This window comes from Parasteatoda tepidariorum, chromosome 8 (genome assembly GCF_043381705.1).
Source record: "Parasteatoda tepidariorum isolate YZ-2023 chromosome 8, CAS_Ptep_4.0, whole genome shotgun sequence".
Lineage (NCBI taxonomy): Eukaryota > Metazoa > Arthropoda > Arachnida > Araneae > Theridiidae > Parasteatoda > Parasteatoda tepidariorum.
In genome coordinates this window covers 50319232-50334302 of record NC_092211.1, presented here as the reverse complement: position 1 = coordinate 50334302, position 15071 = coordinate 50319232, and the positions used below count along the sequence as shown (strand labels likewise).

The 15071-nt window shown below is 30.8% G+C and overlaps 1 protein-coding gene across 1 annotated transcript in view; it reads left to right on the top strand.

The window, feature by feature from the left end:
• Positions 1–15071, top strand: part of LOC107442948 (zinc finger C2HC domain-containing protein 1A-like) — a 45865-nt gene that overhangs the window by 14264 nt on the left and 16530 nt on the right. The window contains exons 2-4 of the mRNA XM_043046327.2: positions 9482–9588; positions 12288–12361; positions 14714–14860. Of these exons, the coding sequence (XP_042902261.1) occupies positions 9576–9588; positions 12288–12361; positions 14714–14860 (234 nt within the window). The 5' untranslated portion in view covers positions 9482–9575. The remainder of the gene's footprint in view (positions 1–9481; positions 9589–12287; positions 12362–14713; positions 14861–15071) is intronic.

The following is a 15071-nucleotide window of genomic DNA, read 5'->3' as shown; positions in this document are numbered from 1 at the left end:
CATTACCGGCTCCATCTTTCAACTTGGAGCTCCCCCATCGAAATTCTCCATGGCCATCGGGCTCCAGAACTTGCAAATCTTGTTATCAAGACTTTTGGAGGACTCTAATCTCCTGCACTAGCACTGTATGCATAGACACGACAACAACAAATAACAGCTTGTGTCGGAAAAAATAAATGTGCCCTTGCACAATGCTGACTACATTAGTGCCACCATTCCGTTGGTAGCGCTAGTGTGAAGTCTCGACCTCTAAATTATGAAACAATGTGCGATTATTTAAAATTGAATCAACGAATTAAAACACTATGACTCATATTTTTTCTCGAATTAAAACCGAATGAACCTGGACTAAAAACGATTTTGACAGTCAATCTATTTAAAAAGGAATTTAGCTTAAAAGAAAACTATCAAATAGTAACTTATATTGTAACCCTCAAATTTTACATGTCTGTCTTACTTTATTTTCTGAGAAGGCATTTTAAGTACTGAGGTCAATGACTACAAAAAGTCGCCGAATTCGATTTTCGCGTGCAAAGTTTAATATTCCAGTTATTGAATTTCAATAACTGGGTGATTCATCGGCAACTGCTTTCTATGCTGTTTACAGTAATTTTCCTTATTCGGAATGCACTTTTAATCTTTATCATGCTTCCTGTCGCGTCTGTAATATTTTTCCAAGAAAATTAATGTATATATAGCTATTATGGTTACATATTGTGAAGCTCTTTTTTTCTTGAAGTTCGTGCAAATATTTTTCGACGAGGAAGGTGTACTTTTAAATACATTAAATATATAAAATGTAAAAAAAACATTGTTGTAGTAAATACATAAGTATAAATACATCATTAAATTGGTTGGTCATTTGACCAAAACGCCCAAAGATCGCAGCTGCAAGAAACCTTTTCAGCAAGCTCATCGAGAGGTAGACCTCGGTATTTAAACTTTCAAGAAATTAAATTTCAGATAACAGTATTACTGTAATTAATTGAAGAAACAGTTTTATTGGACAATGCTNGGCAGCTACTGCGATTCTTGCAACCAGCATTATCAACAGAGGTGTCATAAACCAGTGTTTTTATATGACTCCAGAAATCAAGACATGATAGGTCGGGTGACCGAGGAGGCCATATAATTTTCTCAATGTATTATTATAGCGATTTTTCACTTACGATCTCTTTTTTTATTGTGCTTCTGTGCACGTCACCGCTTCAGGAAAGCATTTTCGACCTCACATTGTTATATGATTTCGAGTCGTCAGGACTACCCCTCTTAGAAGTTCTGAAACGCTTAACTGAGACACCCTGTATATATATTCTTTTCATTAATGAAAAATAAAGATATGATGAATTTTAAAGTAAATCAAAGTCTTTTTTAAACAATTAAATCTTCATTTGGCAAGTCTTGCTCTCCCCTTTTTGGGCACATCATTTTAAAAACTTGCTACTTTATGTGTCACTGCTTTTGCCAAAAAAATTAAGAGAAGCACGCCATTAACTTAATAGATCACGTTTTAAAGAACAGACATGCATAGAAAAGTATCTTCAGGAATCAAACAGTATTACAAAAATCGAAGTACAGAAAGTGGTAGGTGAGGGTACGGAAATGCAACGAGTGGAAAGTAGACCATAATAACCAGTGCGTCGAACTTCGGCCCTGCTGCTGCTATTTAATAATAAATGTGAGGGGCATTTTCGGTCATTCAGAGCGCACAGCGATCAAGTTTTATAGAGCGTGTATCTTTATACAAGCATATCTAATACTTAACTTTAACGGCCTACATTTTTGGTTATTTCTGTTGCACGTATTAATCATGATTCTGCACTGTTTGGAATTTTATATCGTGTTGAACCATATTATGGGACTTCTTAAATTTGACTACTCTATACTATGGTTCAATTTAGCAGTAAACATTGTTCATTTTAGCTCCTTATTAAGATTGCTATAAATTTCAACCGTATGTGTTATGGTGCTGATATTATGGTTCAACATTGTACCGATCTTTGCAAGAGAGTTTAAGGAGATAAAACTTTAGATTTTTTCTCATAAAATGAAGTCAACCGTGGTGTTTCATAACCAACTCAACAAAATAGAATACTTAGAATGTGTTATGCAAAGGTTCCTCTTTTTTTTTTCCTTTGTAGATCGAGCTAGTTTCGAACCATAATTAAAAATTTGATATATAATAGAACAAAAAAAAATAATAATAATAGGTCGCTGTAAATACAGTACAGCAGTGACAATGGTGACGCATAGCCCGCTCAACCCTTATACAGAAGTTATGAGATTATTACGAAAAAACATTCATTCAAGTGAAAACCTTGAAGTCTATTGTGTGTTTTCAGTTTATTAAAATTCTTTGTTTTTTTAAGTTTATACCAGTTATACCAGTTTTAAAGTTTTTATGAAAAATATAAAATAGGCACTCATAAGAGGTTTTTAAGAATGTATTATTTAAAATTTCTTTTTTTTTTTACTTTTCGTGAATCGAACAAGTTCTGGAATGTATCATACATAGATGAAATTTCGATCGACAAATAGATTTAAATTCAATTTTTTATCAGAAAATGAAGACAGCAAAATTTAAGCATTTAAGTTCAATAAACAACTAAGTCTTCGGTATTTCTCAAACCACTTCCGCTATACCCTCCTAGAAAAGAGAAGGCCTCATCACGGATCAATTTGCAGTCAGACATAACGAACATGAACAGTGCGGTGGAGGTAAATAAGAAAGAAGTCACTACGTTCAGGCTACTAAACTGTGCAGATGGGGTTAAAATACAGACGATGTCATTACGTTTGGACTACTAAAGGATCAAATTTCTTGTTCATGGTAATCCGTGCTGAGGCCTTCTCTCTTCTAAGAGATATTGTTCCGCTACGGTATTTTTCAGTGAGGTTTTCTCATATATAAAAAGTTTAATTCAAAATCTGCGTTTAGGAATTACACAAAGAGACATAAAATATATTTTTATATGAATCTTCCTTTTTTATTTTACACAGATCATGCTAGTTAAGGAAATAAATTCCACAGTTGCATAATCTGTATTTTTCATATGTTCTCTATGTATTTATATTTTTCATTTGTTCTCTATGTATTTGTATTCTTCAAATGTTCTGTTTCATATATTCAGAAAGCTAAATAAAATGGGGATAGGTTTGATTTACATTAACCATTGCTATAGTTAACCATTATTAGAGAAATAAAAATACGGTGTACTTTAGTAATGAATTCTTTAGTTATATTATATATTAAGAGTCCTCGCTCGATTTTAAAAAAATGTACACAATAACAGTTACAAATACTTAACGAGGAAAAAGCAAATACGCTTTAGAAATCTAAGGAATCACCATAGTAGTCAACGGAACAGAGGCATCAAAACCTGTTTGATTGCAGAAGGAAACAGGAGTCGAATTACGCCTATTAAAAACGCCACCACCTCACACTAGTTTCAAGGTTTTCGATTTCGCTTCGTACAATAGAGTTTGGTCAATACTAACCACCAGATATAGTACCAGGGCCTAAAAAGCAGAATATATTTTGGCTGACTGTAGAATTTAATTGCAGTCAGAATCTGCTATTAAACGTAAACGGCATTATGTACTCTAGGTAAGCCACGAAAAGTAGCCAAGCAAAGTGTGTTCTAAATGCATGTATTCCATTATAGCTTTTAATGTACATCTTTAGAACCATTGTTAAAAATAAAGTGAGATATCAAATAACTACTGTATCGCTTTTTAATCCCTCTCTGATTCCATCTGCAATCAAAAGGGTTTTGATATATCCGCATCGCCTTCCTCTGTAGTGATTGAATAGATTTCGTTCACGTTTTTGCTTATTTCGCACCAAAATTTTCGTAATAGTTACGATAACTATTACGACAATTACGAACCATTACGATCAAAACTATTACGTTCGTAACAGTTTTGACGCAAGCGCCAAAACCACGCTTAACTACAAGTCTATATTAAAAATCTGTTTTTAAATTTTTGAAGTATCGAATGTTTTCAAATCCTCAAGATCGTGATCACACATACGTGATGATACGACCTTTCGTCTCAAATATGGAACCCTGGGAACAAATACGAACTTCCACCGCCTTTCATGGCCCAGGGTTCCATATTTGAGACGAAACTTTTTGACACCAGCAGTTCATGATCACATGGACGTGATTTCAATTTGAAACGTTTTATATCAATTTTTAAACAATAAGTGGCGGTGGAAGTTCGTTATAACTTCGGAAAAAATCTCAGAGAGTTGGCCTTCCTTCAATGTGAGTTTTCGGTTCCATGTTTGTTTTTTTATCTATGAAATTTGAAAGTTTTAACAAATACCGTGTTTGGCTCTATTTAAAGTCTTAAACACGGAATTTACTGAACACTAGATTTCTGTTTACATTTTGTCTGAGTGAGAAGCGTTTGGAATGCTTATTGGTTTATAGGGATGTAGACTTGTTTTTATGCAATTTGCGGTTTGCTAGATGGTATTTTCTAAATTTTGAGTAAGTTTTGCAATTATTTTTTTAAATATTGCGAATATTTTATGACAGTGTATTCAGGTAGTATCAATAATAATAAAATGCATATTTCAGCGCACTTAATTGCAGTAATTATTTAAAATAAATTTCACTAAATTAAGCTTAACAAAAAAACCAGCTTTCTCTCCTGGGTACATATCGCTGGTTCAAAACTAAAACGACACTTCTACACTCACTTCTCATGTTATTTGAATGAGAAGTGAGTGCAGAAGTGTCGTTTTAACTTTGAACCAGCGATATGGCTTAACGCTTTAAGCAGAAAATCTCAACATATAAAAAATATAAGTAATGACGAATTAAAATAAATGAAATTAATAGATTTTATTTTAGGTTTCATGTCTAGAAAATATAATTTAGGTCATATAACATAGGTATTAACATAGTATCATAGGAGGTTTTTAACATAGTATTAATGTATAAAGAAATATAGAAAATGTAAACACATAATAAAATGTACGTAATGAATTTAAAAAAAAACGGGTTTAACAGATTTTATCTAAGGTTTCATGTGCAGAAGATATAATTTAAGTGAAATAATGGAAACTAAGAACGCGTGTTTCAAATTATAAAAGTATATTTTTCATACTTAGGGAATGCAATTTAATTAATAACTTCAAAACAGAAATTATTAATTAAAGGATTAAATAGAATTTTCGAAAATAAATAAAAAAAAAAGGGGGGATGAAGAAGAAACAAATCCAAACGTTGTTGAATCGATGCATCAAATGACTTAGTTTAAGTTATTAATTTTTTTAATTTTTGGGAAATTGTTATTGTTATGCGCAGTTCTGGTTAAGGAAGTGGGGGAAAAAATCCGAAATATTTAAAATAATTTTTGATGTAACGATCGGGTTTTCGAGTAACAGATGGCAAATTAATTAAAAGAAAGGATTAATCAAGTTATGAAAGCAGACACAAAACAGTAAATCCTCTGAATAAATTTCTGGAAAACTAATTTCAATTGCTTAGCTTGGGGCAGCAGGCAAAAGTTTAAGCTATATTTTTTTAATTAATTTATCTTACAGCATTATTTATTATAATGATATAAATAATACGCTTTAACACACCAAGTGCTAGTTCTAGCTTTCTCCGAACTTCCAATTAGTAGCGTTTCTGTACAAAAAAAACTAGTTTTCTCCACGTGGAGAAGGCAGCTGGGTAATTTCAGAACAATTCTACCCAAATGCTCTACAATTAATTATTNTTTTTTTTTTTTTTTTTTTTTTTTTTTTTTTTTTTTTTTTTTTTTTTTTTTTTTTTTGTAGAACGAGCTAGTTTCAAACCTACTATAAAAATTAATATATCACAAAACAAAAAAATAATAATAGTTTGCTGAAAATAGAGTACAATAGTGACAATGGTGACGCATAACCCGCTCAACCCTTATACAGAAGTTATGAGATAATTGCGAAGAAACATTTCATTCACGTGAAAACCTTAGTCTATTGTTTTATTCAGTTTATTGAAATTATTTTGTTTTTTCAGTTTGTACCAGTTTTAAAGTTTTTATAAAAAACGTAAAATAGGCACACATAAGAGGTTTTTTAGAATGTCTTATATGAAATTTCTTCTTTTTTTTCTACTTTTCGTGAATCGAACGAAACATCTCGTATTTAAGATACCCTCGTTATGTTATCTGTCGTAGCTTACCTCAAGCACGTGATAACACGAATGTTTGTTGAGCCGTTGCAGAATCTGACTGAAATTACGTTTAACCAGTATATTATTTTTTATGGATCTATGAACTGCATATTTCTAAGCCCTTAGAATATTGTATTTCATATCGAATATAACAGTACCGATAGCATCGAATTTAGAGTTCAATGTATTTTTTTCAGCATTGAATATAGCGTTTAAAGACCGAATATGGATGAAATGTGCGAAACTAGATTAAATTATATGGGGAAAAAACTTGCGATAAATCATTGCGCTTTTAAACTATGCTCAATATTCTACCTAAAACAAAAGAAAAATAAAGAGGTAACAAATAAAGGAGAAAGTTTACTAGAGTGCTTAGGGAGTTTCATCTTTAATGGTTTCTTTGATGGTTTACAAGGTCCAATAACATAATCTCAAACTTTCAATTTTGATATAAAAGATTTTCGTAATAGTTACGATAACTATTACGATCAAAACTAATTACGTTCGTAATAGTTTTGACGCAAGTGCCAAAACTACGCTTCACACTAAGTCTGTGTTAAAAATCTGATTTAAATTTTTTGAAGTATCTAATGTTTTCAAATCCTCAAGAAAGTGATCATACATACGTGATGATACGGTTCTCCTTTCATGGCCCAAGGTTCCATATTTGAGACGAAACTTTTTGACACCAGCAGTGCATGATCACATGGACGCGTTTTCAATTTGGAACGTTTTATTTCAATTTTTAAACAACAAGCGGTGGGGAAAGTCCGTTATAACTTCGGAAAAAATCTCAGAGAGTTGGCCTTCCTTCAATATGAGCTTTCGGTTTCATGTTTGTTTTCTTATCTATGAAATTTGAACATATTAACAACTACCGTGTTTGGCTCTATTTAGAGTCTTAAAAACGGAATTTACTAAACACTGGATTTTTGTTTACATTTTGTCTGAGTGAGAAGCGTTTGGAATGCTTATTGATTTATAGGGATGTAGACTTGTTTTTATGCAATTTGTGGTTTGCTAGATGGTATTTTGTAAATTTTGGGTAAGTTTTGCAATTATTTTTTTAAATATTGTGAATATTTTATTACAGTGTATTCAGGTAGTATCAATGATAATAAAATTTATATTTCAGTGCAATAAATTGTAGTAATTATTTTACATAAATTTTCACTAAATTAGGCTTAACGAGAAAACCAACTTTCTCTCCTGAGTACATATACTCTCGGATCGTATGGATCTGGGAAAGCATTTCTTTCTCCTTTCGCCAGACTTGAACAAGTTAAATGTTGCTATCTAGACAAATTAGGTATTGTTTTCTGTGCATTTTTTATGCTGAATAAAGTAGTTGAATTGATATGATAGATAATCAATAGCATTTCGGTATGGTCTGTCACCTAGCAAAATAAATAAATGAGGAAAATCTCAATTAAACTTTTCTTTATAAATAAGAAAATTGGATCAAGATAGCTTTACACAAAATGACAGAGCCATTGCCTTACCTCTTCACTAACCACTGCGTAACAGAGAAGCACTTAGCTATCATCTGATACCTTATTTGCGTATAAGCGTTACTGATTTTCTTTAAAAAAAAAAGTTTAAGAAGGAAATCCCTCCATTTAACTGTTTCCATCAGTCTTTTACGTTCTTCGCCACGAAACATGCTAAAAGTGTTGCTCATTTAGCCTTTACGAGCAATATTACCCACTCCCCACTGTCCCAGTTACCTATCCACATTCGAACAACAGAGGACAAAGGTAGAAAAAACACAACAGCGGACAAAGGGGTAGAGAGGGAGAAAGACGTTTAATGTCCTGAGTGGGTTTGAACCCACGATCATTGTCCAAGTCAGGTACATTTATCGCGCTGCCACATAGCTTGAAAACAGCACTTTATAAACAATTTTTATCTAAAGTATAACTCTTATTTTATCAAAACTATGATATTGGATATAACGTTCTTCTTCGACTTTATTTAAATCATTCTCATTAATAATATGATTATCGTTAAAGTTTATTGCAATGTGTGAATTCATATTTAAACTGCTAAAAATCAACGAACAAAAAAGAAATATTAAATTACGTCTTTCATGTTGTTCCGTTGTACGAAAATTTATTTAATAATAATATATATAAAACTTGATCATATTGAAAACAAAGTAGTCGATATTCAATAAATAACTGATGCAAACATTACGAAGAACTAGAAGTTTTTCTCAGAGAAATAAGAAAGAATTAAGTGGTTGTCATGGAAACTCTTGAGAATGCCAAACAAAGTTTCACGAGAATAATAAAGCAATAAATTTATAAACCAAAGCATTTGAATATAGAAAATTCTTACTTCAATTTAATGAAATTTCAATTTGAAATGCACGAAAAATAAAATAATAGTTTTATGTGTATTGTTCATAAAATTATTTACATGTATCGAAAATTTTATTCCTTCGTATATTTTAAAATATTTAGATTCTTTTCTTTTTAAATTGATTCAATGAATCATGTTACAAATTAAAAACTGGTTTAAATGAGTATTAATTCTTGAAACATTTTTAATAAGAAAAATTTTGTTTTAGTTAGTTACTCTCTTAAGAGAACATATATGTGCAGAAAATAACTTGTTATATGTGAAAAATGAAACTTTAAATCATTAATTATATATTATAATTATAAAAAAATTTGGAACATAATTACAAGTGATGTTTATGAGAGGACAAATTCTAGTAAATTATCATTTAAAAAGGATAAATTATATTAATAAATCATTTCACAAACATCAGTTTTGATCTTTATGATCTATGGACTAAATAAAAAACATTATTTTTTTTCTTCCATTTCTGTATAGCATTGTATAATTTGTGGTGTAGTTATATTTTCTAATGCTATGTTTATGAAAACTATTTATATGCATTTTTGATTGAAAAAAAAGTTATTTAATATGGTATAGGGTAATAGAGTATATATTTTATTTGCTCCTTGACTTGTTAAACCAGTTTAGCTAATGAGCGTTATCGAATTAAAATAAAATTATTTATTTTTGTTTAAAACTTACTTTGACTGTGAGAGTATTAAAATTAACAGACTGAAAATTCTAGAATATCAACAGCTTGAGGAATATATTTAATAAAGAAAAATTACATAATTAATTCGAAACTTCAACTAAAATTTATGTCATACACAGTCATATACACAATAAAGGGTTAATGTCTCAATTTCAAAATCAATAATTGCATACTATAATTATAAATTAAAATCATCAATTGCAAACTGATCGTTTCTTTTACTTTAACAAACTTTATTCTCTTTTAGATATTCTTGATAACAAACAAACCCTGATCATCTGAAAAATTAATTTCATTGTTTGGAAGGAAATTCAAAGGCATCCCAATGAAGTCTAATAAGCATGGAACATCCTGGTAAATGTTATTCTTTGATAGCTTTTCACTTGATTCACTTTTGAATACAAAACATTGTTGATTTATCTTGTTTATTTTTCTTAATTTTTATTGCAATGCATTAGTTATTGCAATGCATAGTAGTCAATTACATTCATTCTATATATTAAACTGAGTAGTTTGTATTCGACAATACTGTCTGCTTGCTGATTGCGTTAATAACTGGCTTGAATCTACAGCACAAAAACCAGGTGCGATTAGGTAAAGCTATACTCAGCCATTTCAAAAGCGCAAAATCTAAATTTCGACGATTTTAAATTATTATATGCTATTTAGAATGAATCTAGAATGATGCAAAATTTACTCCTCTGACGTAAAGCATTTTAAGTTGGTAAACATAGAAAACATACCTATTTTTATATTAAATCTTTCAATCATTGAAATTTTCAATATTTTTAAAAAGCAAATAGCAATAAGAAAAAAACAGTCATGGGCATGAAAAATATGAATTGTAATCAGTCTAATATATAATTAATTCAGGACGCAATTCTACATTTCGAGGAGATATGAAAAATACTCGCGAATTTTACAACTTATAATATAATAAAAAATGTTATTTTTCGTTATTTACTACATGTACTTTAAATTCTAGAAAATTAAGAATAGCTTAACTATCGAATAGTTCACTGGAAAAAAATAGTTTTTTAATAAGAAAAGTCCAGGACGAAACAGATGTGAAATTCACATCTAATGGATCTTAAGCGCCTTAGTTTTGAGCTCTCGGAGCATGAAAAGAATATATTTGCTTTTTCAAACCAAACATAGGCTCAAAAACATCCAAACGCGATAAATTAAATTTAAGATAAGTTATGAGTTGAATGATTGTCATAATATACTTTTTTAGTAATGTTTTTGCTCATATTCTTGTTATATATATACATGATTTTGAAATTTTTTCTTTTAAGCGACTAGGACCTAATATTTAACCAATCAGAGTAGAGCAAAATTTTCCGACTCCGGCAAAAAAGTTTCTGATTCCAACTCCACAACTTTGCCCAGGACCCAAAAGATGTGAAACTCTGTTGGGTCTTAATCTGTCGAGTCTAATGGGCTTTAAACGCCTTTGTTTTAAACATGACGACCATTACTTACTAACTTATCCTCTACGTGCCTTTGGGCACTTAAGGCCTCTAGCATATCCCTCCAACGCCTCCTGTCTCTAGCAATAGATCTTGCTTCCTCCCAGCCAGATATTCTACATTCTTTTAATTCGCCCCAAAACATGCGCTGGTTGGTAAGTCTGGGTCTTCCTCTTGTTCTTTTACCATCAGGGGCCCATGTAAGCGCAACAGATGTAATTTTTTCTTTGGGCCTTTGTAAAACGCCTTTGTTTTAAACATGACGACTATTCCCACCTACATATTTGAANAGAATATCAAGCCGATAGTCAATATCACGCCAGGTAGCGGCAAGCATGTCGGCATCCACACAGACTCTTAGTATGTAAGTATGTATGTCTATGTAATTCTGGCTTGAGGAGCCTTCGTCCTTAGTATGTCTATGTAATTTTGGCTCTTAGGTCATCAATGTTCGACACGATCCTCCTGTAAACATTGTCTTTTATAAATCCCTAAAGAAAAAAGTCCAGCGGCGTTATATCAAGTGATCTGGGTGGCCAAGGAATTGGACCTCCTCGCCCAAACCATCTTCCTGGAAAATGGTCATTCAAAGAACTACGAACGATGATACCCACATATACCTTCGTATTCGATGATACCTTCGTATTTCGACAACTAGAAGAGCTTCAGTCTTTTTGCAACAAGATGGTGCACCACCTCATTGGGGTATCATAGTTCGTAAAATTAAGAATAGTTTATCTATCGAACAGTTCATTGGAAAAAAATAGTTTTTTAATAAGAAAGGGCCAGGACGAAACAGATGTGAAATTCACATCTAATGGATCTTAAGCGTCTTAGTTTTGAGCTCTTGAAGCTTGAAAAGAATATTTTCGCTTTTTCAAATCAAACATAGGCTCATAAACATCCAAACACGATAAATTTAATTTAAGATAAGTTATAATTTAAATGATTGTCACAATATACTTTTTTAGTGATATTTTTGTTCATATTCTAATTATATATACTTGATTTGGAATTTTTTTCTTTTAAGCTACTAGGACCTAATATTTAACCAATTCGAGTAGAGCAAATTTTTCCGACTCCGGCAAAAAAGTTTCTGATTCCAACTCCACAACTTTGGCCAGGACCCAAAAGATGTGAAACTCTGTTGGGTCTTAATCTGTTGAGTCCAATGGGTTTTAAACGCCTTTGTTTTAAACATGACGACCATTACTTACTAACTTATCCTCTACGTTCCTTTGGGCACTTAAGGCCTCTAGCATATCCCTCCAACGCCTCCTGTCTCTAGCAATAGATCTTGCTTCCTCCCAGCCAGATATTCTACATTCTTTTAATTCGCCCCAAAACATGCGCTGGTTGGTAAGTCTGGGTCTTCCTCTTGTTCTTTTACCATCAGGGGCCCATGTAAGCACAACAGATGTAATTTTTTCTTTGGGCCTTTGTAAAACGCCTTTGTTTTAAACATGACGACTATTCCCACCTAAATATTTGAAGCTAATAAAGTTTTTCTATTATCAAGTGTACTTTTTAAATATTTCAGAATCACTTGAAACCTCTTTAATTTCATAAATTTGTTCGCAGAGCCTTCTGATGAAAGCCCATCGGAGTTGAGACCATGCGGAATATGTGGAAGGACTTTCCGCCCTGATGCCTTGGTAAATTTTCAAAAATGAATTTAAATATTTGCCTTGTTTTTGAATTCCACATTGAAATTTAGTTACTTAATATACATGTATTAAACTAAAAACTATTAAATGTAAATTTAATTTTGTAAACATTATATAGTTTTTTTAATTAAGTACTTACTTAAACAACTATCAATTTGAAAAGTTATACTTATTTCATAGACAGGCGATTATCTAACATATAGATATTTCAGTTTTCAATTTTGATGTCTGTTTCTCAATTTTGTATAGTTTTTCTAATTAAATATTTACTTAAACATCCATCAATTCGAAAAGTTGTACATAGATTGACGAATGTCTTGCGTGTAGATATTCGGAAATTTTAGCAGCCAAAATATTTTGTGAAAGAAAGAAAAACCTTTAACTCTTTTTATACAAGTTTTAAAATATAAAATAATTATTTTTGAGAAAAGAAGTAAATCACGGAAATTTAAATAGTCAATTAAAGAATTGACATTCTACTCACTAGGACTTAGCTTTTTGAACTCTAGCTTAATATATTCCATTGCTCGCAGTAATAAACAGTCATTTTAATTTTATAATGATAGATTATAAGAGTGTAATGATAGTTTTAATGCAAACAATGCAATGACACTATTTTCCGTTTCTAAGTCTGTTAAGTTTTAGCACAGATTATAATTAAGGAGCCTTCGTCCGTTATTTTNAAGTTGGAGCTATATTTCTGAGATATTGAACACACAGATTATAATTAAGGAGCCTTCGTCCGTTATTTTCTCTTTTTTCATATTGTATAAGTAAGAAAACAATCTGTATTTGTTTGGATATTCATCACTAGACTCATTTTTTACTGCTAAAAGCTAGTTTAAACAATGAAATAACAAATTTTATCTCAATAATGCGATGATAATTTTAATCAAAGCAATTCAAGGACAGTTTATATCAAAACAATGGTAGCCTTAATCAAAACTTTAGGATTTAATCTAAATCATAAGCTCCGTGAAGACTTTTAGTGGGGCGTAAGAATTTTCTTCAGAATAAGTTACAAGTTAGAGAAAAAAATTATTATTATTATATATTGAGTACACTCATTATAAAAGTTTGTATACTTATATTTATTACTATATTGTTTGTGTACTTTAAATCTCATCAATAGACTCATATTTTTACATTTAAACCATTTTATATGTTAAGAGCTAGTTTAAGCAATGAAATAACAAATTTTATTTCAATAATGCGATGATAATTTTAATCAAAATAATTGAAGGACAGTTTTAATCAAAATAATGGTAGCCTTAATCGAAACTTTAGGATTTAATCTAAATCATAGGTTAAATCATCTGTCTGTCCAATTTCACCGAAACATCTGGTGTACTTTTCGATTTCATAAAATACAAATTTTTTAATAAAAAAGAAATACCAAATTTTTTGATTCGATTAACTTAAGATAATCTTGCCTTTCAAATTTCCTTTTATAAACTTTGGATTTAAGATTCTTAGCTTAAGAAATATACCTGTCTGAATTGATTTTGAAATAACATCAGTGTACTGAATAGCATGGGTGACGGATCGAAAGTTGATCTTGAATCGCAACACTTTTTTATGAAACTATATAAAATATTAAATTAATGTTTATTAAAAATATTGTTTGAATTTTTTAATTCGAACTGCAAGATAATAAATTTATTTTTTGAAAGCTCATTTAAGTGTAGTATATCTTCATACAAATTGATGTAAAATAATTTTTCTAATATGAATGCACTGGTCGATAGTGATTTGTATGATGCATCTTTCCAAATAGTAAATTCATAAGGGTGTTTTTCCGAAAATATTAAAATTAAAAAACGGGGGGATATGAAGAGTATTTTTTTCTAGGGGGCGTTGAAAATTCTTTATAAGTGGTTGTGTACCAAAAAAGAACCTATGATCTAAACTGATTGATCACTGATCGATTTAACATAGAAATGGCAGTTTTATTTTAAATAATGTAGTTTTAAATTCAATTTTAAAAAATCGAAAGTGGTTTCAACTTAAGCAATGCAGTGAACACTTTTACATTTCAAAATAGGTCTTAGTTTAAGCACACATTGTAGCAATGGTATCGACTTCTTTCCCTGCTTAATAAATAGACAGGCAACGAATAACTATTTGTCAACCACAGAAATGTTATCAGAGGAATATTTTATCACTCCAACAAATTTTGATAACTTCTACGTCAAGAGTGTGTGCAGTGTGTGCACTATGTTGATTTTATTTCCCTAAACATTAAAAGCTGCAGTCTTGTCAAAAATATATTGTTTAAACTTTTTTTTTCCGTTTACTACCAATTGAAAAAAATTGAAAACTATTTATTTCTTGTCAAAGGTACGACATCAGAAAGTCTGCGAGAAAAACGCGGCAAAGAAACGCAAAGTATTCGATTCTTCCAAACAACGAGCACTTGAAGATGCACCACCACCAGCACCTAAAGCAGCAGCGAAACCGACAAAGCAAGTTGCTGCGAAGGCAAAGGTAGGAATTTAAAAAATTAAGACTAACTAATTTTTTTCAATACATTACATATGTAACACGTCAACATATGTAATGATACTAATCTATTTTTTGGGGTTTATTATATGTTTAACAACTATTTACGCTCTGGTAATTTTTTTAATCATTCAAGATATCAATATTGCTATATTCTGGTGCATAATGCCTTCAGCACACCACCCAACCATGACCA